At 39.6% G+C, this 25,571-nt stretch overlaps 1 protein-coding gene across 1 annotated transcript; it reads right to left on the bottom strand.

Moving 5' to 3' along the window:
- Window positions 1-20,316: 20,316 nt before the first annotated feature.
- Window positions 20,317-24,984, bottom strand: LOC130962680 (WRKY transcription factor 71-like). Its single transcript, XM_057888860.1, has 4 exons — window positions 24,851-24,984; window positions 24,369-24,512; window positions 24,161-24,214; window positions 20,317-20,446 (listed from the first exon to the last, which is right to left on the bottom strand). Exons 1-4 carry the CDS (start codon window positions 24,982-24,984, stop codon window positions 20,317-20,319), a joined length of 462 nt encoding a protein of 153 aa, XP_057744843.1.
- Between the last annotated feature and the right edge of the window lie 587 nt (window positions 24,985-25,571).

The following is a 25,571-nucleotide window of genomic DNA, read 5'->3' as shown; positions in this document are numbered from 1 at the left end:
GTTACTATAGACCGGGCCATCATGATTCATAGCATCATGATTGGAGAAGAAGTAGAAGTTCATGAGGTTATAGCTGATGAGTTATATTTTGGTGGAGACAAGAATCTCTCCCAAAATAACACCAATCTAACCGGCAAGTGCACCGGGTCGCATCAAGTAATAAAAACTCACGGGAGTGAGGTTGATCCCACAGGGATTGAAGGATTGAGCAATTTTAGTTTAGTGGTTGATTTAGTCAAGCGAATCAAGAATTGGTTGATTGATTGGTGATTTGCAGAATTTAAATTGCATTGAAAGTAAAGAGAGCAAGAAATAAATTGCTGAATCTTAAAGAACAAGAAATTAAATGGCAGAAACTTAAAGAGCAAGAAATGTAAATTGCAAGAATCTTAAATGACAAGAAATGTAAATGGATTGAAATGTAAAGGGGATTGGGACTTGGATTTGCAGGAATTAAACAAGAGAAATTTATTTGCATCAAACAGAAGAGTAAATGAGAATTGGGATTTAATTGAATTCAAACAGACAAGCAAAATAAACAAATAAAGCAAGAACAGAAAATTGAAATGGTAAAATGATATCTCAGGACCCAGAGACTAGAAAACCAAGTCTAGATCTCAATGCCTTCCTAGATCCAACAAAAACAATAGCAAGAGAATTGTAAATTGCAAAGGTAGTAGATGAGAAGCAAGTAACCGAAATGGAAATTCAATAGCAGTGAAAAATAAACAAGATCCAAGGTGAGATTGAAACAGAATTTCTTCAATTCTTCAACCCAAGATCCAAGACAGGTGTAATTGAAATTGAAAGCAATTAAACTAAGAAATTCAAGATCACTCCAGCTCCCTAAACCGAAAAGAAAGCTTTCTAAAAACTAAAAAGGGAAGCCTCCTTCAATAACTTGAATTCTAGCCTATTTATACACTTTCTTCAAATGATCTTCAAGCCTTGAGTTGGGCCTTTGCTCTTGGTGGAATTGGGTTGAAAGAGGCCTTGTTTGATTGCTCTTGGAGTTTGAAGAAGAACCAAAGTGAACCAATTGAACCGGTTGGAGTTTTGCAAAAAGTTGGAGTAAAAGTTTGAGCCAAAGTTAGGGGTCTAACTTTGGCTCCAACTTTTCATATCAGTTGGCAAAGTTTTCTGGTTTAAACGTTGGTGCCAAAGTTAGGGGTCTAACTTTGGCTCCAACGTTGGCCCTCCTTAGTGACTCATGGCGCCAACGTTAGCCTCCAAGCTAGGGGTCTAACGTTGGCGCAAACGTTGGCCCTTCTCCCTTAAATTTTCATGCGCCAACGTTAGCCTCCAAGTTAGGGGTCTTAACGTTGGCGCAAGCTTTTGGTGGCCAGAGAGGAGTTCTTATGCCAACGTTAGCCTCCAAGTTAGGGGGCTAACGTTGGCGCAAACGTTGGGTGCCTAGTGAGTAGCATTCATGTGCCAACGTTAGCCTCCAAGTTAGGGGGCTAACGTTGGCGCAAACTTTGAGTGCCCAGGGAAGAAATTTGCTACTTCTAACGTTAGCCCTCAAGTTAGGGGGCTAACTTTGAGGCTAACTTTTCACCCAAAGTTTGTGCTGAAGTTTGGGGGCTAACTTTAAGTCCAACTTTTTGCTTCTTGGTTCAATTTCACTTATTCCATTGTCTCCTCTTTACTCCTAGCTATTCCTTCTTGCTTCAACCTTTTTCCAAGCTCTTTTCACCTGTCATAAATCAACCAACACATCAAAGCTATGCTCAAAATCATGAGATATTCATTCTATCCTAATATGCAATCAATTATGGCTTCAAACCTCATGAAATTGCATTAATTTATCTATGGTTGATTCAATCAAAGGAAGCATGAAAATCTACCCAATTGACTTGCTTATGGCTCAAGAAAGTGCATAATTCAAGTGAAAACAAAAGAAAAAGACTAGTGAAACTAGGCTAAGATGACTTGTCATCACAACACCAAACTTAAAGCTTGCTTGTCCCCAAGCAAGAAATGAATTATTAAGAAGAAAGAATGAAATGGAAGAGGGTGTTCATGCTAGCAGAAAGTTATTGGTAGTTCATGGGATTTTGTGTGGATATGCAATACTCACTTCTTATTGACTCTTAGGCCTAGAAAGTCTCCTTCAAGCTTCAAGTAACCTATTGCTATGACCTCTCATTATTCCTTTATCCTTGACTATTACTTTGTTCAAAGCTTTATTTGAGTGTCATGTGTAGCAAGTTCATTTTCTTTTCTGTATACTTGACACATTATTCACCATGGACACTTGGCTCACCTTTCCTTTTAAACATTGATGCCCAGCACCTCTTTGGGTTACTAAATGCCTTGTAATTAGGTTGCTCTTGATAGTGGATTTTCAGCTGATGATCCCGGATTAGTTAATCCAAGTCACCGAGTGTTGAAGCACTCCAAAGAGCTTAGTAGTCCAAGCAGATCCTAATACACAGACACCACAGGCATATATTTTTAAGGTTCAAGCTATTGGTGTCCAGCTTTGTTTCTTTTTGTTTTCTTTGGTTCTGCCATCTTTTGGCTATCTCTTTTCTTTCTTTCTTTTTGTTTTTCTTTTGAACCAAGGATTTTCTTATTGAGATTCATAGACAGTAAGCCACTCTATACTTAGAATGAGACATTCTAGTTCACTTATTCACTAATAGTGAGTTTTTATACAATCACACACATACCACCACTTACTTTTATCATACTTCTATCTAACAGAGAACTATCTCACTTCACATTCAAACATTTCTTTTATTGAATTAAAGATGTAGGGGACAGAACATGCTCTTAGTCGAGTGAAAGTAAACACACAAGCACAACTTAAACTAGCTTACTTATTTTAAGATAATGCAAAGACTATTAGAACGACAACTTAAAGATGCAAGGACACTTCAAACAGACAGAATGCATGCTTTTTCTTTGTAGCGATGAATAAGGAGCAAGTCCACCTTTTATTTGTCATGCTTTTTCTTTCTTCTTTCGTATACTTGGTTGTTGATGTTCCCTGTGTCCATGTTTGTTGTCTGTTGACCCCGCCAAAACCCAGCTTTGTTCATCGTCTCCTCTACTCTATCTTCAAGCATCATGGCTTTGTTTGCTTCTATTTCACTTTTCTTTTTGAAGAACTCATCATATGTTGGGAATGCTGGATCCATGTTGTGCAGATGTTCACCAATATAGTTCAGTTTGATTTGACTATTAATGTTGTAATCGGCTTGGACTTCATATCTTGCATCTTGGAGGGTCGTAAACTCATTGAGAGCCCTCATGGTTTCGGCCTGCATTTGTGCTAACTTCCCAAATGCCTCATGAGATTGAAATGCATGCTCCTCTTGCATTGCACTGAATTTTGACTCAAACTCATTTTGTTGGTTCATCATTTTCAGCTGCCATTCTTTTTGTTCTTGTTGATGCTTCAAGTATTGTGAATGGTACTCTTCTTGCCTCTCTTGAATTCTTGTGTATTGGTGTGACAGTCTTCCAATTGCTTCTTGCATTTGAGTCATATCCATATTGCCATGTGGGAAAAAGTGCGGCTGTTCCTCCTCCTCTTGTGGTTCTTCTTCTAGGTGTAGCTCATCTTCTTCCATTGATTCTTCTCTTTGCCTTATTCCATGTGGTCTTCGGCCTTGATGTGCTTCGGGAGTCATTGTCATTCTTTCAATGGTTATGGGCAGGCCTTGGCTTATCCACTTTGGATTCTCATCTTCCATTGGTACTTTAGCCTTCACGCACAACCTCCAAATGGTACTTGGGTAGTACAACCAAGACCCGGCCGCATTCTTCTCAGCAACCCGTTGGATATCTTTTGCGAGGATCTCATGAACTTTGATCTCTCCTCCCACAATGATGCAATGTAACATCACAGCTCTCTCTCTATTAACTTCTGAAGTGTTCACTGTGCCCAGGATTGATGTTTTTATCAACTCATACCATCCCTTTGCTTCCGGGGTGAGGTTACATCTCTTCAAATACTTATATTTGTTTTTGCTATCCCCTTCCCACTCTGAGTCTTCCATACAAATGTCTCTAGCAATCTCATCATAATCTTGGTCTTCATTCAACCTTTGGAGGTATCCTGGTTCATCAAAGCGGACTGACTTTAGTCCCAGGACTTTCTTGATTGCATCCGAGCTAAAGTCTACTTCCACTCCCCGCACATAGCTCTTGTACGTTGGGGGTTCACGCATGTCAATCTTGGGGACATTTGCATAGAACTCTCTTATGATATTGGCATTTATTCGGGTGGCTGGTGATACAAGTTCCTCCCACCTCCTCTTTCGAATTTTGTCCTTCATTTCTTGGCATCCATCATCCGGCAATAAGAATGGGATTTCAGGATAAATTCTTTTCTCGTTCATCCATTCCATTTGCACTTGATGGTCCCAAGACTTGAATCTCCCTCGGTCATATTCACGGGTGTTCTCCCCCACCATGGGTTCTTTACCTTTCTTTCGTTTGGTTCTTGAGGAGGAGGCCATGATCACTTAGTTGGTGGAGTTTTGTAAGGTTAGAGGGGGTGTGAAGAGTGTTGGAGAGTTTGATGTGAGTTTGGAACAAAAAGAGGTGAGACCGAACTGGTTGGGGCAAGAATTGATGAAGGGAGGTTTAGATTGTTGGAAAGAAGTGTTGTACCGAGCTTATGATGAAGGATGAAAGAATTGAGGTTTCAAAGCCACAAGGATTTGGTTATGTGCATGGCTTAAAGGTGGTGAGCTTTTTAAATGAGCAATGAAGGGCTAGGATGCAATTGGACTTATGGGAATCAAAGGTATGTATGTAAGGATGAATGAAGACAAAATTTGCTCCTTGCCTTGCCTTTGCCGTGACCATCTCTGAGGAATGGCAGATTTCTTTTTTTTTTGAGGCATGTGAAGGAATTTTGTCCTCAGGCTGTACTTTCCTTTGTCTTGTCCTTTTCATTGAAGATTCTTTGACCTCCTAGTCATCACAACAATACAACATGCATTAGTCTTATCCAACCGTAGCAAGGGTTGTTCTTTTTTTTAACAAAAAAAAAATGTGAATCATCAATTCTTACAATATTTGAACCGTGACACTCTCTTAGGAGGACACCAAACTTACTGTTTGGTCATGTACAAAGAAAATAAGTCTCTTCCTCCAATTAGTGCAATTCAAATGTCAAATGTTCATAAGAATTGTTTTTGTTACACTTTCTTTTTCTCTCTCTTTTTTTTTTCCATGAAGGATCAATTGTGTCTCTAAATTGGTGCATCAAAGTTTGATGAACACCAAACTTGTTTCTTGACAAAGGGTGCCTCACAATTGATGCCTTCATTACCGAAAAAGAATTTTTCTATTTATGAGATTTTAGAAAATAACAATTGTATGATTATTGATGCATGAATTCCTAATTTTCATGAAGTTATGTGAACACCAAACTTAGTGTTTGGCTATATGCTTTATCAAGGCATTTTAAGCATGTAAAACAAGATTATTTGTAACATTGGTGTAGTGTGCTTGAAGGTACACCAAACGTCAAAATTCTCAGCATATGTTTCAAAAGCAATGCATGTAGTCAATGGACATGTTCATGAAAAGGGAAGAGGGTTCATGCTCAAATGATCATAACTTATTGAATTTAAAATGACATGAATCTTAAATCATGGGTTGCCTCCCATGGAGCGCTCTTTTATTGTCATTAGCTTGACATTGAGGCTCTCTTTTATGGTGGTTGGTGCTTGTAGGGCCTCAATTTGTCTCCCCTGACTGTGATCCTCTTCTTTGTTCTCTGGTGTTCAATTTCAGCATGCTCTAATGAGAGTATGTTGCTGACAGTGTAGTAGTTCTCAGTTCGTTGATTTGACCCCAGCTGTTGATATATCAGCTGCACCTTGTCACCTTTGGAAAGCCCCTCTGTTGGAATCCTCCTGTTCTTCCAACCCCTTTTTGTTTTGTTTCTGTGTTTCATCTTTCCTTTTGTTGATCTTTCTTTTCTGGCCATGGGCTTCTCTTGGGGACCTCTCTTCTCAATGGCTAATACTCCAATATCTTCTTGGGCTTCTTCAATAATTTGCATAATCCTTGGCCTTGGGGTGTTGCTGTGACTTTCCTTGTCATTTTCTTCCTTCAGCTGTGGTCCTCCCTTATCAATTTCCATATAGTCTTTCTTCTTTTCACTAAACTGTGCCTCTGGTAAGACCTTCAGAGTGACACTCTGATCATGCATCCTGAGAGTTAACTCCCCTTTCTCTATGTCTATGATGGCTCTAGCAGTGGCCAAGAATGGCCTTCCTAGTATAACAGAGTCACCATCATCCTCGTCTGACTCTAGAACCACAAAGTCAGCAGGATATATGAAACTGTCCACCTTAACCAACAGATTTTCAACTACACCCCTAGGGTGCACCATTGACTTATCTACCAGCTCCAGAGACATTTGCACTGGTTTGACTTCCTCTATGTGCAGCTTTTTCACCAGGGAGGATGGTATTAAGTTAATACTTGCTCCGAGATCGCACATTGCTTTAGTGATGGTTAATTCCTCAATGGTACATGGCAACAGGAAGCTCCCTGGGTCCTCAAGCTTGGGAGGAAGCCCCTTTTGAATCAAGGCCCTGCATTCCTCAGTGATCGCTATGGTTTCTTGCTCATCCCATCTTCTTTTCTTGTTGATAAGCTCCTTCAAAAACTTGGAATATAGAGGCATTTGTTCAAGGGCTTCAGCTAAAGGAATGTTAATTTCTAGCTTCTTGAAGGTCTCAAGGAATTTGTGGAAATGCTGGTCCTTAACTTCCTTGTTGAACCTCTGAGGATATGGCAGTGGAGAAGTGATGCTCTTTCCTATTTGCTGCTGTCCCTGAGTCATTTCCCTTGACCTCTGTGGCTGATTGTCCTTCTCTTTGAATTTCTCAGTGCTTTTATTTGGCATCACAAATTGCTCCTTAGCTTCATCTGCCTTTGTTTGCTTCTCATCCTCTGTTGGTTCTTTGATGCTCTCTGTTTGCTTCTTTGTAGTGTCATTGTTGCTCATCAATGTTCTTCCACTCCTTAATTGTATTGCCTTGCATTCCTCCTTGGGATTTGGGATTGTGTCACTGGGCAGTGAGCTTGAAGGTCTCTCAACAGAGATTTGCTTGGAGATTTGCCCGATCTGCCTCTCTAGGCTTTTTATTGATGCTTCTTGGTTTTTGGTTGCCATTTCCTGGTATTTCATCATTTTGTCCATCAAGGTCTCCAGGTTTGTGAGTCTTTGGGATTCAAGTGGTGCTTGTGGTGGGTTGTGAGTTGTAGGTGGTTGATGGTGGGCATTTTGGTTAATGGGTTGGTTATTGGATTGGTACTGGTTGAGGTTGGGGTAGTTGTTTTGAGGTTTTCTGTAGGTGTTTTGGTTGGTTTGATGCTGGTTGTAATTTTGGTTGTTTCTTGGGTTGTTTTGGTTTGAGTTCCTCTGCCATGGTTGTTGGTTTTGGTTGTGAGTGTCTCCCCATCTGAGGTTGGGGTGATTCTTCCATGAGGGGTTGTAAGTATCACCGTAGAACTCATTTGGATTAGAATGCATGTACTGGACTTGTTCTTGCTGTTGCTCTTCTTGAACTTCTTCATTTTGCCCCCATGTGGTTGATGGTTGGCTAGTGTTAACTGCTGCAACTTGGAGGCTATCAATCCTCTTGGTCATTTGCTCAAATTGTTGTTGAATTTGCTGCTGCATTAGTTTGTTTTGAGCCAGGATTGAATCTACTCCTTCTAGCTCCATTACTCCTCTTCTTTGTGATGGTTGGCGGTTTCTTTGATGAGCAAAGAAATATTGGTTGTTGGCCACCATATCAATGAGTTCTTGGGCCTCCTCTGCAGTTTTCATGAGTTGCAAGGAACCTCCAGCCGAGTGATCTAAAGATTCCTGGGACTTCAGTGTTAAGCCTTCATAGAAGTTTTGCAGCTTCTCCCATTCATTAAACATAGTGGGGGGGCATTTTCTGACTAGAGCCTTGTACCTCTCCCATGCCTCATAGATGGGTTCAGTCTCCATTTGTGTGAATGTTTGTACCTCGGCCTTCAACCTTATAACCCTCTGTGGTGGATAAAACTTGGCGAGGAACTTGGTTACCAAATCATCCCAGTTGTTGATGCTGTCTCTTGGAAATGATTCCAACCACTGAGTGGCCTTGTCCCTGAGAGAGAATGGGAATAGCATCAGTTTGTAACTGTCAGGAGGCACGCCATTAGTTTTGACAGTGTTACATATCCTCAAGAAGGTGGATAAGTGTTGATGCGGGTCTTCAAGTGATCCTCCACCAAATGAGCAATTATTCTGAACCAAAGTGATGAGTTGTGGCTTAAGTTCAAAATTGTTTGCATTGACATTTGGAGCCAAGATGCTGCTTCCACAATGTCTAGGATTGGCAAAGGTATAGGAGGCCAAAACTCTCCTCTGAGGTGGGTTGCCATTGTTGTTGTCTGCTCCACCTGGTGGATTAGTTGAATGTTCCTCCATATCTTGAAATTCGTCGTCTGATTCCTCTTCTCCAACAATATTCTTCCCTCTTTCAGCTCTTCTTAGCCTCCTGAGAGTTCTTTCATCTTGTTCATGAAGATTTAGTGTGCTTCTTCTTGTACCTGACATACAAGCATAACAAAAAAATTCACAAACCAGTGATGTTTTAATTTACTGCTAAATTGAAGTTTTAGTTAGTTTAAGCAAAAAATCAAACAGTTAGTGGGTTAATCAAAAATAAAGAAAAACTGCTTGATCTAGATCTCCACTTCACTTAATCATTGTCAATCTAATCAATCCCCGGCAACGGCGCCAAAAACTTGATGAGTTATATTTTGGTGGAGACAAGAATCTCTCCCAAAATAACACCAATCTAACCGGCAAGTGCACCGGGTCGCATCAAGTAATAAAAACTCACGGGAGTGAGGTCGATCCCACAGGGATTGAAGGATTGAACAATTTTAGTTTAGTGGTTGATTTAGTCAAGCGAATCAAGAATTGGTTGATTGATTGGTGATTTGCAGAATTTAAATTGCATTGAAAGTAAAGAGAGCAAGAAATAAATTGCTGAATCTTAAAGAACAAGAAATTAAATGGCAGAAACTTAAAGAGCAAGAAATGTAAATTGCAAGAATCTTAAATGACAAGAAATGTAAATGGATTGAAATGTAAAGGGGATTGGGACTTGGATTTGCAGGAATTAAACAAGAGAAATTTATTTGCATCAAACAGAAGAGTAAATGGGAATTGGGATTTAATTGAATTCAAACAGACAAGCAAAATAAACAAATAAAGCAAGAACAGAAAATTGAAATGGTAAAATGAGATCTCAGGACCCAGAGACTAGAAAACCAAGTCTAGATCTCAATGCCTTCCTAGATCCAACAAAAACAATAGCAAGAGAATTGTAAATTGCAAAGGTAGTAGATGAGAAGCAAGTAACCGAAATGGAAATTCAATAGCAGTGAAAATAAACAAGATCCAAGGTGAGATTGAAACAGAATTTCTTCAATTCTTCAACCCAAGATCCAAGACAGGTGTAATTGAAATTGAAAGCAATTAAACTAAGAAATTCAAGATCACTCCAGCTCCCTAAACCGAAAAGAAAGCTTTCTAAAAACTAAAAAGGGAAGCCTCCTTCAATAACTTGAATTCTAGCCTATTTATACACTTTCTTCAAATGATCTTCAAGCCTTGAGTTGGGCCTTTGCTCTTGGTGGAATTGGGTTGAAAGAGGCCTTGTTTGATTGCTCTTGGAGTTTGAAGAAGAACCAAAGTGAACCAATTGAACCGGTTGGAGTTTTGCAAAAAGTTGGAGTAAAAGTTTGAGCCAAAGTTAGGGGTCTAATTTTGGCTCCAACTTTTCATATCAGTTGGCAAAGTTTTCTGGTTTAAACGTTGGTGCCAAAGTTAGGGGTCTAACTTTGGCTCCAACGTTGGCCCTCCTTAGTGACTCATGGCGCCAACGTTAGCCTCCAAGTTAGGGGTCTAACGTTGGCGCAAACGTTGGCCCTTCTCCCTTAAATTTTCATGCGCCAACGTTAGCCTCCAAGTTAGGGGTCTTAACGTTGGCGCAAGCTTTTGGTGGCCAGAGAGGAGTTCTTATGCCAACGTTAGCCTCCAAGTTAGGGGGCTAACGTTGGCGCAAACGTTGGGTGCCTAGTGAGTAGCATTCATGTGCCAACGTTAGCCTCCAAGTTAGGGGGCTAACGTTGGCGCAAACTTTGAGTGCCCAGGGAAGAAATTTGCTACTTCTAACGTTAGCCCTCAAGTTAGGGGGCTAACTTTGAGGCTAACTTTTCACCCAAAGTTTGTGCTGAAGTTTGGGGGCTAACTTTAAGTCCAACTTTTTGCTTCTTGGTTCAATTTCACTTGTTCCATTGTCTCCTCTTTACTCCTAGCTATTCCTTCTTGCTTCAACCTTTTTCCAAGCTCTTTTCACCTGTCATAAATCAACCAACACATCAAAGCTATGCTCAAAATCATGAGATATTCATTCTATCCTAATATGCAATCAATTATGGCTTCAAACCTCATGAAATTGCATTAATTTATCTATGGTTGATTCAATCAAAGGAAGCATGAAAATCTACCCAATTGACTTGCTTATGGCTCAAGAAAGTGCATAATTCAAGTGAAAACAAAAGAAAAAGACTAGTGAAACTAGGCTAAGATGACTTGTCATCAATAGCCCAAGAACTCTATAAGGTGGCGGACAAGTCCTCTACGTTGGCAAGATTAGCCTTTCCTCATCTCATTTGTCACTTCTGTTATTCAGTTGGAGTTGACATAGAAGGAGACATCCTCATTGATGAGGACAAGCCCATCACTAAGAAAAGGATGGAACAAACAAGAGACCCCACTCATCATGAAGTCCCTGAGATGCCTCAAGGGATGCACTTTCCTCCACAAAACTATTGGGAGCAAATCAACACCTCCCTAGGAGAATTGAGTTCCAACATGGGACAACTAGGGTGGAGCACCAAGAACATTCCATCCTCCTCCATGAAATTAGAGAAGATCAAAGAATCATGAGAGAGGAGCAACAAAGGCAAGGAAGAGACATTGAGGAGCTCAAGCACTCCATAAGACCTTCAAGAGGAAGAACAAGCCGCCATCACTAAGGTGGACCCGTTCTTTAATCTCCTTGTTCTTTATTTTCCTGTTTTTTGAATTTTCATGCTTATGTTTATCTATGTTTGTGTCTTATGATCATTAGTGTCTTAGTGTCTATGCCTTAAAGTTATGAATGTCCTATGAATCCATCACCTTTCTTAAAATGAAAAAAGTTCTTAATTGAAAAAGAGAAGAATTGCATGAATTTTGAATTTTATAACAGATTAATTATTTTGATGTGGTGGCAATACTTTTGTTTTCTGAATGTATGCTTAAACAGTACATATGTCTTTTGAATTTGTGGTTCATGAATGTTAAAGTTGTTGGCTCTTGAAAGAATGATGAAAAAGGAGACATGTTACTGAGGATCTGAAAAATCATAAAAATGATTCTTGAAGCAAGAAAAAGCAATGAATACAAAAAAAAAGAGAAAAAAAACGAAAAAAAAGGAAAAGGAGAAAGAGAAAAAGAAAGAAAAAGAAAGAAGTAAAGTTGTGATCCAAGGCAAAAAGAGTGTGCTTAAGAACCCTGGGCACCTCTAATTGGGGACTCTAGCAAAGCTGAGTCACAATCTGAAAAGGTTCACCCAATTATGTGTCTGTGGCATGTATGTATCTGGTGGTAATACTGGAAGACAGAGTGCTTTGGGCCACGGCCAAGACTCATAAAGTAGCTGTGTTCAAGAATCATCATACTTAACTACGAGAATCAATAACACTATCTGGATTCTGAGTTCCTAAAGAAGCCAATCATTCTGAATTTCAAAGGATAGAGTGAGATGCCAAAACTGTTCAGAGGCAAAAAGCTAAAAGCCCCGCTCATCTAATTAATACTGATCTTCATAGATGTTTTTGGAATTCATTGCATATTCTCTTCTTTTTATCTTATTTGATTTTCAGTTGCTTGAGGACAAGCAACAATTTTAAGTTTGGTGTTGTGATGAGCGGATAATTTGTACGCTTTTTGGCATTGTTTTTAGTATGTTTTTAGTATGATTTAGTTAGTTTTTAGTATATTTTTATTAGTTTTTAGTTAAAATTCACTTTTCTGGACTTTACTATGAGTTTGTGTGTTTTTCTGTGATTTCAGGTATTTTCTGGCTGAAATTGAGGGACCTGAGCAAAAATCTGATTCAGAGACTGAAAAGGACTGCAGATGCTGTTGGATTCTGACCTCCCTGCACTCGAAGCGGATTTTCTGGAGCTACAGAAGCCCAATTTGCGCGCTCTCAATGGCGTTGGAAAGTAGACATCCTGGGTTTTCCAGCAATATATGATAGTTCATACTTTGCCCAAGATTTGATGGCTCAAACCGGCGTTCAAAGTCACCTTCAGATATCCCAGCGTTAAACGCCGGAACTGGCACCAAAGTGGGAGTTAAACGCCCAAACTGGCACAAAAGCTGGCGTTTAACTCCAAGAGAAGTCTCTACACGAAAATACTTCAATGCTCAGCCCAAGAACACACCAAGTGGGCCCGGAAGTGGATTTTTATGTCATTTACTCATCTTTGTAATTCTTAAGCTATTAGTTTCCTATACATAGGACCTTTTACTATTGTATTTTCATCGGGGGGTAGCTATCTTTAGTCTTATGCTATCTTAGATCATGGGGCTGGCCTCACGGCCATGCCTAGACCTTGTTCTTATGTATTTTCAATGGTGGAGTTTCTACACACCATAGATTAAGGTGTGGAGCTCTGCTGTACCTCGAGTATTAATGCAATTACTATTGTTCTTCTATTCAATTCAGCTTGTTCTTATTCCAAGATATCACTTGTTCTTCAACTTGATGAATGTGATGATCCGTGACACTCATCATCATTCTCACCTATGAACGTGTGACTGACAACCACCTCCGTTCTACCTTAGATTGGGTGAATATCTCTTGGATTCCTGATACACGACGCATGGTTGATCGCCTGACAACTGAGCGCTCGCCTGACAACCAAGCCAGCCATTCCATTAGATCAGAGTCTTCGTGGTATAAGCTAGAATTGAAGGCGGCATTCAAGAGAATCCGGAAGGTCTAAACCTTGTCTGTGGTATTCTGAGTAGGATTCAATGATTGAATGACTGTGACGTGCTTCAAACTCGCGATTGTGGGGCGTTAGTGACAGACGCAAAAGAATCACTGGATTCTATTCCGACATGATCGAGAACCAACAGCTGGATAGCCGTGCCGTGACAGGGTGCGTTGAACATTTCCACTGAGAGGATGGGAGGTAGCCACTGACAACGGTGAAACCCTTGCATACAGCTTGCCATGGAAAGGAGTAAGAAGGATTGGATGAAGACAGTAGGAAAGCAGAGAGACGGAAGGGACAAAGCATCTTCATACGCTTATCTGAAGTTCTCACCAATGAATTACATAAGTATCTCTATCTTTATCTTTATGTTTTATTCATATATCATCCATAACCATTTGAGTCTGCCTGACTGAGATTTACAAGGTGACCATAGCTTGCTTCATACCAACAATCTCCGTGGGATCGACCCTTACTCGCGTAAGGTTTATTACTTGGACGACCCAGTGCACTTGCTGGTTAGTTGTGCGAAGTTGTGTTTATGCCATGGTATTGAACACCAAGTTTTTGGATTCATTACCGGGGATTATTTGAGTTGTGAAAAGTAGTGATCACAATTTCGCATACCAGTCCCCAAACCCACCCTCTTCCTCTCCTCTGTAACTTTCTCTCTCTCTCAACCCCGACCACCGCGCCGCCGCCAGCCACCCTCAACCACCCAGACACCACCGCGACCTCCACCCCTATTCTCTCTTCTCTCTTCTCTTCTTTCCATTCCCCTCTTTCTCACTCTCCTCCGCCACTGCACCACCGCCGCAAGCCTCCGACCGACGCTGCCCCTCCGCCGGCCACCACCCCAAACCGCCCCCTCTCATCAATCCCCAACACTCTCGCCTTCCTCCGCCACTGCCATCTCACCGTGGCCAGTCCCCACCACGACCGGATCCCCACCGCCATTCACTTAGCGCCGCTGTGCTCCTCACCCAGCGCTGTCGCCACATCACCACTGCCTTCCCTCCACCCCATCCCATTGCCCTTTACGCACCAGGTTCAGCCATACGGCGATTCATCCTTGCGACTCTTTAGTTCGTTTTTCAATTTTTGTTCTGCATAGGCTAGATAGAGATGCATGTTTGTAGTGGATTCTAGGTGGTTAGGTAGCTAGGATCTGGTTAGTGGATTTAGGCCTGATAATTGCACCGTTCCTATTATCTGTTTATCTGTTCTGCAATTTATTCTGGCTATGATATTGATCCTGTTCATATGCTGCTCTTAACTGTTTTATGCTGCTGTTACACTGCTCTTTCTTATTCTTGCTATTTGTGCAGCCTTATTTCATTTCATATGAACTAATTCTTGCCATTTATTTTCCGGGAACATTCGATTTTAGCCGGAATGCTGCCCAATTTTCTGCAAATTGTTTCCTTTTTTTACATTCAGGACTTGGTTTTGGCATTTCTCAATTTTCCAATTAATCAACCAAACCCATTTTTGAATGCACGGGCCAGCATTTTTATTCCTTTTGATTTCCTGGTTAATAAATCGCATTATTGATGATTTGATTTTGCTTTTTACTCCTTCTATATCTATATGAATCATCATCAATACCCTGTTATCCCTGCTTGAATATGAGTTAACTGTTGCTTAAATTTGTGAAATTCTTGTTACTTAGAAACCAATCATCATGCCACTTACTCTGACTTCCTTTTTACTAACTCACTGATTTTCGCTTTCTAACCTCTTTTTCAATTTTACCCACTTTTAACTTTCTAACTTCCCACTTTACCTTTTCACTACTTCTTTAAATTAATTTCACTCATGATTTGATGATTGTTTTTCCTATTTAACAAGCTTTCCACTTTTAACATATTTTGGAATGTGATTTCTCATCTCAGTTTTTCAACTCCAAAACAATCCAAAATATATATTTATTTCACTCATTTCATTTTTATACTTCTCCTTTACCACTTCATGCTTATCTTGTTATTTGCCTATTTGCTTTTCTGCCTTTATTATATCTCAGATTTCTGTTTCTCTTTTTCAAAATGTCTAAACCTTAGCAAAAGGGAAAAGGAAAGGCAACAACTGGAAAATGGAAAAGAGGTGAATCCTCTATGTCTCTCCTGGAACTTCTGCATGATGAATCCTGGCAGGACAAGCACTTTACCGCGCAGGAGAAGGCTGACCAGCTCCTTCCTGCCAATGATCCAATTAAGTTTGCAAACCGGTACTGTGAGCTGAAGTTTCCAGTGTTTGCTACCTCCAGAAATATGTACCCGGAGAGGACTTTGAAAATTCCAGAAGAACTACAGCAGTACACCTCCGATCAGACCAAACACCGAGGCTGGTTCTTCTTAGAGCAAAACTTGACTGAGGTAAATGCTTCCTGGGTAAGAGAGTTTTACTGCAATTATTTCAAGACTTCCCTGGATGCAGTGCACCTCAAAAAGAAACAGATACTGATCACTGAAGAGGTCATTGAAGATATTCTACACCTTCTGCCTAAGTCCGATCAGCCTGATGGTTACCAAAAGGCTGAAGAGGACATGCGCTTTTTGAGATTTGACTGGGATGCTGTCAAGGAGAGGATAGCCCCTGACCCTACTATCCCATGGGTCATGGGTACGAACACCACCATGCCTAAAGGAATCAAGCGGATATACTTGAATGATGAGGCTCGGCTCTGGCACCAGATCTTGAGTAACTTTATTATGCCGAGCACTCATGAGACAGAGCTACCTGCTGCCATAATCACCCTCCTCTGGTGTGTGATGGAGGGTAAGGGCCTGTACCTGCCACGATTCATCTGGCACTATATGGCCAGGGTCCATATTAGAGGCACCCTCCCCTTCCCTTATCTGGTTACCCAGCTAGGCCGTCGGGCTGACGTGCCTTGGGAGGACGCTGATGAGAGACCACCTGCTGCGGAGTGCAGGAAGATCATTCTTGACAGCAGGAACTTTCTGGCTTTGGGATACAGACCTCTATTCCTTACTGCTTTCGATGAGACAGCCACACCTTCAGCTGCCCCCTCTTCTTCCACTATTGCACCTGCCCCGCCCACTGCACCTCCAGCTGCTCATGAGCCTATTTACCATTTGGTGCATCGACTATTCACCCGCTTGGACCGTATAGAGCATCGCAACAAGCGATGCTATGAGCACCTCAAGTTGATGATCTGGTCCGGCGGCGACATTCCCTCCGAGCCTGACACCCCTTCTGACACATCTGAGGCGGAGGCATACGCTCATGAGGATGAGATACCCACCCAGGCTGAGCAGGCAGACCCGGAGCAGGCTGCACCACATCCTGAGGTGCCACACCAGATACAGACCACAGATCCCGAGATTCCTATCCAGTCAGACCCTCCTCTGCAACAGACAGATCATTCTACCCTCATCGAGTCTGCAGATCCTCAGACCACCACCGAGACATCAGCAGCCCATCCTTCCGGAGATGACACTTCGTCACACCCTGCTTGAGTGAGTATCGAGGACGATGCTATTATTTAAGTGTGGGGAGGTCGCCATTTCTGGCATCTATTTATTTTGGTGAACCACTACAGACTCTTATCCTATTTTAGCTATTTTCTGTATTTTTGCACATTTTTCTCTCTTCTGCTTTTGACTGTATTTTTGCATTACGCACTTTGGGCTGTATAATATCTTGGATATTTTAGCTTGATTTTCACCTTAGTTTACTAGTTATATATTAAGTGGATTAATTAGTATAGTTTACCCTTTTTAGCATATGATAGTTGATTTGATCGAAAATAAAAAGGAAGTAAGCTAGAGACTTTAACAGAATCAATCCACACCCCTTGTATATATAGCATTACATGTTAGTTAGTTAACAACATTTTATCAAGGAGGAACACTAAAACTTTAAAGCCATCCAATATATTTTACATTAAGAATAATGGAAACTCTTAATTTCTACTTGCATGACATACATAACTGATATATGATTTATGAGCTTGTGAACACACAGCCTGTGAGTTTTGAGCTTAATTGTATGGTTACATTCAGACCATAATTTTTATTCCTGTGTGTTTTTGCCCTTCTTTTATTCTGGTGTTTTTTACTTTGCTTTAATCTATATATCCAATATAGAATATAGGTACATACCAAGATAGGATTGAGGCCACATTTGATTATTAACTCACTTATCCCAAATAAAGCCTACCTTTTATGCCATCCTTGTTAGCCCCCTTGAGCTTTTTAATTTTCTTCTGTTTTATAACCACATTACTAGCCTTAAGCAGAAAAACAAAATAAAAATCCCAAGTTGAATCCTTGGTTAGCTTAAGATAGAAATTATGTATAATTTAAGTGTGGAGAATTTTATGGGAACATGTGATGATAGAAAAAGTAGGAAATTAAATTGAACAAGTTATGTAAAAAATTTGGGAAGCATGCTCATGTGAAATCAACATAATTAAATTACCATGTGCATTAAAAAAAAATCAATGCACATGGGACAAAGTTAAATTCAATGCATGAGTTTGCAATACAAAATGGAAAAATCTGGGCAAATAGGTTAAGAAACTTTTGATTTGCATAAAGTATGTATATGTAAGGTGAGATCTTAGACTAATCAAGGATTCACTTATTAGCTCACTTAGCCTTATACATATACCCTTACCTCTACCTTGGCCCCATTAAAACCTTGAAAAAGACCTCATGATCTTTGTATGTCTATATTCTATAATTGTTGATTGGTTAGATGAAGAACAAAGTTATATAAAGTAAGGATAAAAAGAAGAATAGAGTGATTAACCCAATAAACACTGAGTAACTAGAGAAGTAAACACAAAATCCAGTGAGGGTTCAATAGCTCATCACCATATATTTCTACCTCTATTGTTAATTGTCTTGCAAGTTTGAAAAATATTTTTTTCCATCTCAATTGTAAAAGTGCTTTAACATTATCTAAGGTTGGCTATGCGTATATGATCCCTTGAGAATGTGACTTAATTTAACTACAAGTAAGTTTTATATACAATTGAGTAATAACTAGATTTGCATGACTCATTTAGGTAGTTGCATCTAGGATAGATTGCATTGCATGAGATCCCACCATTTCACCTTCACTCTTTTCTCTTGGATTTTGCATGAGGACATGCTATTGTTTAACTGTGGGGAGGTTGATAAACCCATATTTTATGATATATATTGTGCTCAAATTAAGTGATTTATTTAACCCTTCACCTACTTATTAATATAAATTGCATGGTTTTACTTTCCCTTCCCTATTATATGATATATGTGAATTACATGTTTCCTATGCTTTAAAAATAATTATTTTAATTACCCATTATTACCATTCGATGCCGTGATTTGTGTGTTGAGTAGTTGCAGAACTTCTAGGGCAGGAATGACTTAAAGGATGGAAAGAAAACATACAAAAATGGAATGAAAGCACAAATTGGAGTCCTGGAGAAACTGGCAGTGACGCATCCGCATAGACGACGCGAACGCGTGATTCGCGCAAAAGAGAATCGACCCGAGCGCATAATTGAGGCGAACGCGTGACCTGCGAAACACAACTGACGCGGGCGCGTGACTAACGCGACCGCGTGGAAGAGCAATACTCCAGATAACGCGACCGCGTGACCCACGCGGACGCGTGACGTGCGCGATCTGCACAAATTGCAGAAGTCATCCTCAGCGATTTCTGGGCTCTTTTTGGCCCAGATCCAAACCGAGAGAACATAGATTGAAGGATTATAAATGGAGGAATCCACCCATTCAAAAGGCATAGAGAGGAATACACACTTTTTAGGATTTAGATGTAGTTTTTAGCGAGAGAGGTTCCCTCCTCTCTCTTAGGATTAGGATTAGGATTTTTAGAACTTAGGAATATTTTTATCTCACCTTTCTCAGGTTCAATATCTTTTTATTTCGACTTCCCTTAACTGTTGATTATTGATGTTGCCTACTTGGCTTATGACTCTTCATGTTTGGATTGATTTTATTTTATTAATGCAATTGAGGTATTTCAGATTTATGATTTTTCATTTAGCTTTTTATATTCTTGGCTTTAATTGATTAATTGGTGACTCTTGAGTTATCAAACTCATTGTTGACTGAAAATTAAAATTCTTCAAGAATTAATTCGAGTTCCACTAACTCTAGCCTTTCCCAAGGAAAGACTAGGATCTGAGGAACCAAAACTTATTCCATCCACTTGACTTACCTTCATAGTTAGAGGTTAACTTAGTGGGAGAAAAATCCAATTCTCATCACAATTGATAAGGATAACTGGGATAGGACTTCCAGTTTTCATACCTTGCCAAGAGTTTTATTAGTTATTAATTTATTAATTCTTGTAATTTATTTCTCTTGCCTAAAACCTTTTTCAAACCCAAACACTGTTTTTTCATAACCAATAATAAATCATACTTCCCTGTAATTCCTTGAGAAGATGACCCGACGTTTGAATACTTCGGTTTATAAATTTATTGGGTTTTGTTACTTATGACAACCAAAACGTTTGTACGAAGGGATTTTCTGTTGGTTTAGAATCTATACTCACAACGCGACTATATTTGTAACACCCTAATATTCAAATCCTTATGCTCGGGTCATAAGTCAATGATATTACGGTGGTACGACTCTCAAGTGGATTTTTAATATATAAATTTAGGTAAATTCGAAAGGAGTATTAATCGAGAAGCCTGAAAAGAGTAGGAATAAAATTGCGAAGACGTATCACTCACGTTTTGACAATAAAAAGATAAACTGTGAAGCCGAAAGCGATATACGGACAAGACATAAAGGAGATTAAGAGATAGATAATAGATAGATATATATAACATAAGTAAATAGCCATTAGTCGCGACCCGCGAAGTTTAGGCCGGCTAGGGTACAGTATGAAAGTAGCTGGCAACAGTATATCCTAATCTCTCCCAAAGGAAACATAAGAGCCTCTATAGACAAGTATCAAAGAGTTCAATACATAATATAAAATTTTCAAAACGAAGATGGAGAGATTCTAAGCAAAACACAAAGTAGAGAAAATAAAGATCTTCGCCGTCTCTCAGACGAACCACAGCTCACTTCTGAGCACCTGGACCTGTATCTGAAAAACAAGAGATATATACGGAATGAGAACCCCGGGCCCATGAGTTCCCAGTACGGTAAAAGTGGCAAATAAATACAATGCACTGCAATAAAAACTCACTAAGCATCCTAAACTTCTTCACCAATTATCCATCCTAGGTTCTCACTAATCCATAAATAGGCAACTGTCATAAAGGAGTGCTAAATCTAATTCATGTTTCACATGTTTCCCATCTCGCTGACTCTTCCACGAATCAGACTCAGAATCATAAACAAAACCATCAGACTCACATGTTCTGCCTCAGCAATTCTATATCAATGCATCATACCCTGGCCTGAGACTAGTGAAATCACATCACTACGTCTACCCAGGGGGCTCAAATTATCTCATTCAAAAATCATCATCATCATGCAATCGCATCATCAATTCATCTCATCAAGAACAGCCCTCAACATCCACCGACACTAACATGAGGGGCCTCTCAGTTGTACAAACACAAGCAATATAGGTAAGTAATACACAATTAAGGTACAAGTAGAACAAGTAGCACATAATCAGGTAACATAGCATATATGATGTAGAAATCCAAAACAAATAGGCAAACCCAAACAATTTAGACATATGCAAATGATGTATGCCTGCCCTATGGCTGATGATATCATCTGTCGGTTATATAGCCAACCCGATATGTCCTGGTAGCTAACCATTGGACAGAAACACCCCTTGCGGAGCAAGTAGGTTTGAGCTACAACCCCCTTGCTACTACCCGCTCAACCCAGAGCCAGTGGAACAACCACTACTACGGCTACTACCCAGGTGGGTGTTTAAAAGCTCAACCTGGAGCAAGTGGATTCACCACTACTGCCGCTACTACCCAGGCGTCACAATCTCTGACCTGGAGCAAGTGGGACGAACCACAACCCTTGCTACTACCCAGGATCTCAAAACATACATTTGTTCAATTTAAAAGTAATCATCATTGTTATCAAATCTCAAATATTAACCTGGAGCAAGCGGGATGAACCACCACTCTTACTACTACCCAGATATCACAAACACATTTATTTAAAGCTCCATAATTAAACTCATTTATCATAAACATCCTTTTCCATCTCATACCCGGAGCAAGTGGACAACGCCACTGCCTACTACCCGGGGTCACACATCACAGTTCAACAATTTCCATTATTATCCATTTAACACATTCGTTCATTAATCATATATGCATTTATACTCAGCCATAATCAATAATGGCTTTGCCGTAACCCGGTAATAACTCAGCCATCCGGCTCATGGTTCAATGAAGAACCAGCCATTTATCAATAAATATAGCCCTTCGGCTCATGGCATACACGGTACTTCTACTGTCATCCTCCATATCTCATATAATCATCTTTGATTATCATTGATCACAACTTTTCCCTTGCTTCATTCGCAAGTTACCACATCCCCTATATCCTTCCTCTTTGCTAGGCATATCATAAAGATTTAATATATAAGGGGTGAGATCGGAGGCTTAAAAGTATGAGATTTGGCTTTTAAAACTCAAAAATCAACTTTGGCATGAAAACAGGGCCATGTGTACGCATACTCCACGCGCACGTATGGATGGCCACAAAACTCATCGGCACGTACGCGTCATTCACGCAGACGCGCAGATTGAAAAATAGACAATGACGCGTACGCGTCAGCCACGTGTACGCGTGGGTGCATTTGCGTCCCAAGCACAAAACTGGCACGATTCTGGCACAACTCTCGAAAAAATAGCTCGGCATTTGGTGCAGCGCATCGTGCGCCCGCGCACACCACGCGCACCCGTGGATGGTGCCTTCTAGAAGAACGGCGCGCTCGCGCCAAGTGCGCCTACGCACAGGGGGTCATTCTGCTAAAATTTTTCTAAGTTAAAAGCTGCAGAATTCACAGATTCAACCCCCAAGCTTCCGACGGACATAACTTTCTCATTTTAAATAGTTTTCCGCCCATTCTTCAAACGGCATGGACATCCTGGATCCAATTTTATTTCTAAACAAGTTTGGCACAAAACGGGGATCCGGAGTCTAAGTTATGTTCCATCAAAGTATGCCTAAAAACCATATTTTCATACAAAACCACAAAGTGCCATTTTCAAAACAAGTCATTTTCAACCCTTTTCAAAATCAACCAAAGCATTCCAATTTTGACCCTTTTTGAAATCAATCAAAATATACCAAAATCAACATCAAGCCTCCTCAACTCATGCATTAACACCTTACCACAATTCACAAAACCGCCATATAACCATTTTTACCCATTTCAAACTAATGGCTACATTACAAACACATTAACATGTCATACATCCTTCCTCATCCCAATTTCGAACAATACTATTTCCAATTAATCATCATTATACATAATCAATATCATACTCACTGTCACATGGTTTCACCCACAAATCAACCTTAATCATTTCTCAAGCATATATCACAACATACATATCTCTAATGCATCGTCATACTATCAAGGCATCAATAATCATAATTACCTATATGACCACATAATATATCTCAACCAAAACCAAACATACATCATCTACATAATTTCACCCAAAATTACCAAACTCCACACTTCAACTCCTTAAACCTTATTATACAAATAACCAACCCAATCATTCATATATTCATTATATGAAATTCCTCCAATCACTTGTGTCATCATACAATGCACACATCAACTTACCTTCCTTACCTCTTTCCAGCCTCCGGCCCAAAATTCACGGCCTCCGGCCCAATTTCACAATTTAAATGCTTAAACCACAATTCAATACTCATTACCCAATACATCAAATTCTCAATACACCAAGCATACAAGGCCACACAATTCTCAACCCAATCATTTATTCACATTACATACCAACTATGCATATTAGCACCAACCATTTGCACAATCTAAACTTAATCCTAGGGGCATCTAGCCTAGGAATTCTTATCACACCACACGGTACTTAAATGAAACTTATACCGTACCTCTTGTAGCCAAACCAATTGAGCCTCTTCTATGGAAGCCTCCACCAACCCTTAGCTCCAAGCCTCACCAAAGCTCCTCAAGCAATACCAATCTCCCAATTGTGCACCAACATTACCAAATACACTAACATAACCAATATCACATACATACATCAACCTAGGGCTCATAAAATGATAAATCACAAGGGTTTGAGAACTTCTTACCTCAGCCCATATGAAGTAGGGATAGAACCCACTTAGAATCCATGTTGGAGTATCCCTAAACATCCAAAATCACAAGACTTCAATACTAACTACCCAAAAACGTGTAACAGTGGGGAATTTCAAAAACTGGGCAGAGATGAATGGAATACTCACAATAAAACTTAGATAGAATTGTAGAGGATGAGAAGAGTGACGCGTGGTCATAAACGGCTCGTCAATCGGAGCTCCGTAGCTCAAGTTATGGTGGTTTGAAGATCAAAGAGAGTTAGGTTTTCTCTCTTCTCTTCTCTCTTCTCAATTCAGCACCCAACACCCCTTCTTTAGGAAAAAATGAGCTGAAATGCTCATAACTAATGTTTATATATGTTGGGTCTTGGGCCCATCTAGGCCCGGTTCACTTATTTTTGTCCGTTGGCCCAATTTTGACCAAAACCTTTAAGATTAGCGCTCTAAATCGCACTTCAAATATTTCTACCTCCCCTAATTATAATTCCTCATTTCTTAATCCTATTTACTCATAATCAATTTTCTCAGATGCAGTACCAGACAGGTCTCAGCCGGTACTACCGGTCAAAATTTCACTGCGCGCTTTTACTCAGAAAACTATGTTTTTCGACTCGGAAAAATTCACTGAATCCAAATATCATATTTAAATAAAAAAATTCCAATTGCCAAATCTTCCAACCATATTCACTCCTACTTAACTTATTATTTAATTAATTTTGGTTAGACCGGGTATTACAATATTTTTGTAAAATTCTTTACTAGTAAAAATCCTAACGTCAGTGGGATCATCCATGTACCGCTCCACTCTCTTCTTTGCATTGAAACCAATTGCAGTGCAATAATAGTAGCTCCTGCAAAAGAAGCCACAACAGTATTGTTAGAGGTAAAGCAATTCATGTGTCTTTATTTAATATTTTAAACAACACGACAGATTTTGCTGCGTTAGTACGGTAGTTAGATCATCATCTTGGGAAAGGGCTCTTTTTGAGTGATTTTTTGCCGTACTTGCGCCATTTATAACCATCCTCGAGGTTTTCAGACTCGCTCTCTATCAAGTAAGTAATTTTTGAAAAATTATTTTTATTCCTTTTGTTGTTCATCCTCATGGTATCAGCAACCGATGCCATCGTCGATGATCGAAGTTTCAACCTAAGAAAACAGAGAGCAAAAAAGAAAATATTAGTACAAAGACCCCCATATTCTAGGGTTTTTATTTCTCACTCATCATGCTTTGTATGATGAACCCTTTCCTAGCATTCTCTCTTTCGATAACAATTTTTTTCTCGTTTTTTCTTTTTTATTATTTGATATTTTTCAAAAAACATCTATTACAACAGTAAATAAAAGTAGTGAAAATTTTCAAATGGAAGACTAAATCATAACAGCAAAAGTATACCATTAGAAAGAGTAAACAAGGAAAATAATAGTCATTTAATTGTATTATTTATTTTTTTTAGTACTGTTACTATTATTTTTTTACTTCTTACCTAGTTATAATATTATCTTCTTCATCATCTGGTTCATTGCCTCTCAGATTTCCATTTCCACCAACAATTGATTCCACTGAACGTTTAGGCCCTCCAGCTCTGTTGTTGGTGATGTTATTGTTAGAAATGACCATCTCAAGATTGGATGGGATAATGGAAAGACTGGATTTTGTGACTATGCACCTACTTCAGAAAATTCTAAAATAACTACGTATATGGAGACAGAGAAGGAAGAGGATGCTTTATTGGCATTTCGGTTGGCGGGACATCTTCTTCAGCTATGTCTAACCACTTATATAAGGAAGGACCAAAGTCTCCAACGTTTACCAAGCCAGAAAGTGACTTTACAGAGAAGGTATCGTTGAAAAAGCTAAAATCTTGGGTGATGGTGGTAGGTGTAGACAATAAAGATGGTGGTGGCGGTGGTGATAAGGGAGAAACTAATGATGTATTCTGTTCTTTAAATGAATTATTTTATTATTGATACTGATTTGACCGTCCTATGATTCTATTCTTGTACATACTATCACATTTCTAACACTATGAAAACTCTCCCTTTATTTTTTTTTATTTTTCTCAAATCGGTGCCTCTTAGTTACAATTTTGTTATACTACTTAAGGAAAAAACAGAGAGAGGGGAGATACCAAACATGAAAGGGATACTCTAGGAATTACAATTTTTATTCTTTTACAATTTTTTTGTTATGTTAATAACAGTGAT

This window comes from Arachis stenosperma, chromosome 2 (assembly GCF_014773155.1).
Source record: "Arachis stenosperma cultivar V10309 chromosome 2, arast.V10309.gnm1.PFL2, whole genome shotgun sequence".
Taxonomy (NCBI): Eukaryota; Viridiplantae; Streptophyta; class Magnoliopsida; order Fabales; family Fabaceae; genus Arachis; species Arachis stenosperma.
This window is presented reverse-complemented; position numbering and strand designations above follow the sequence as displayed.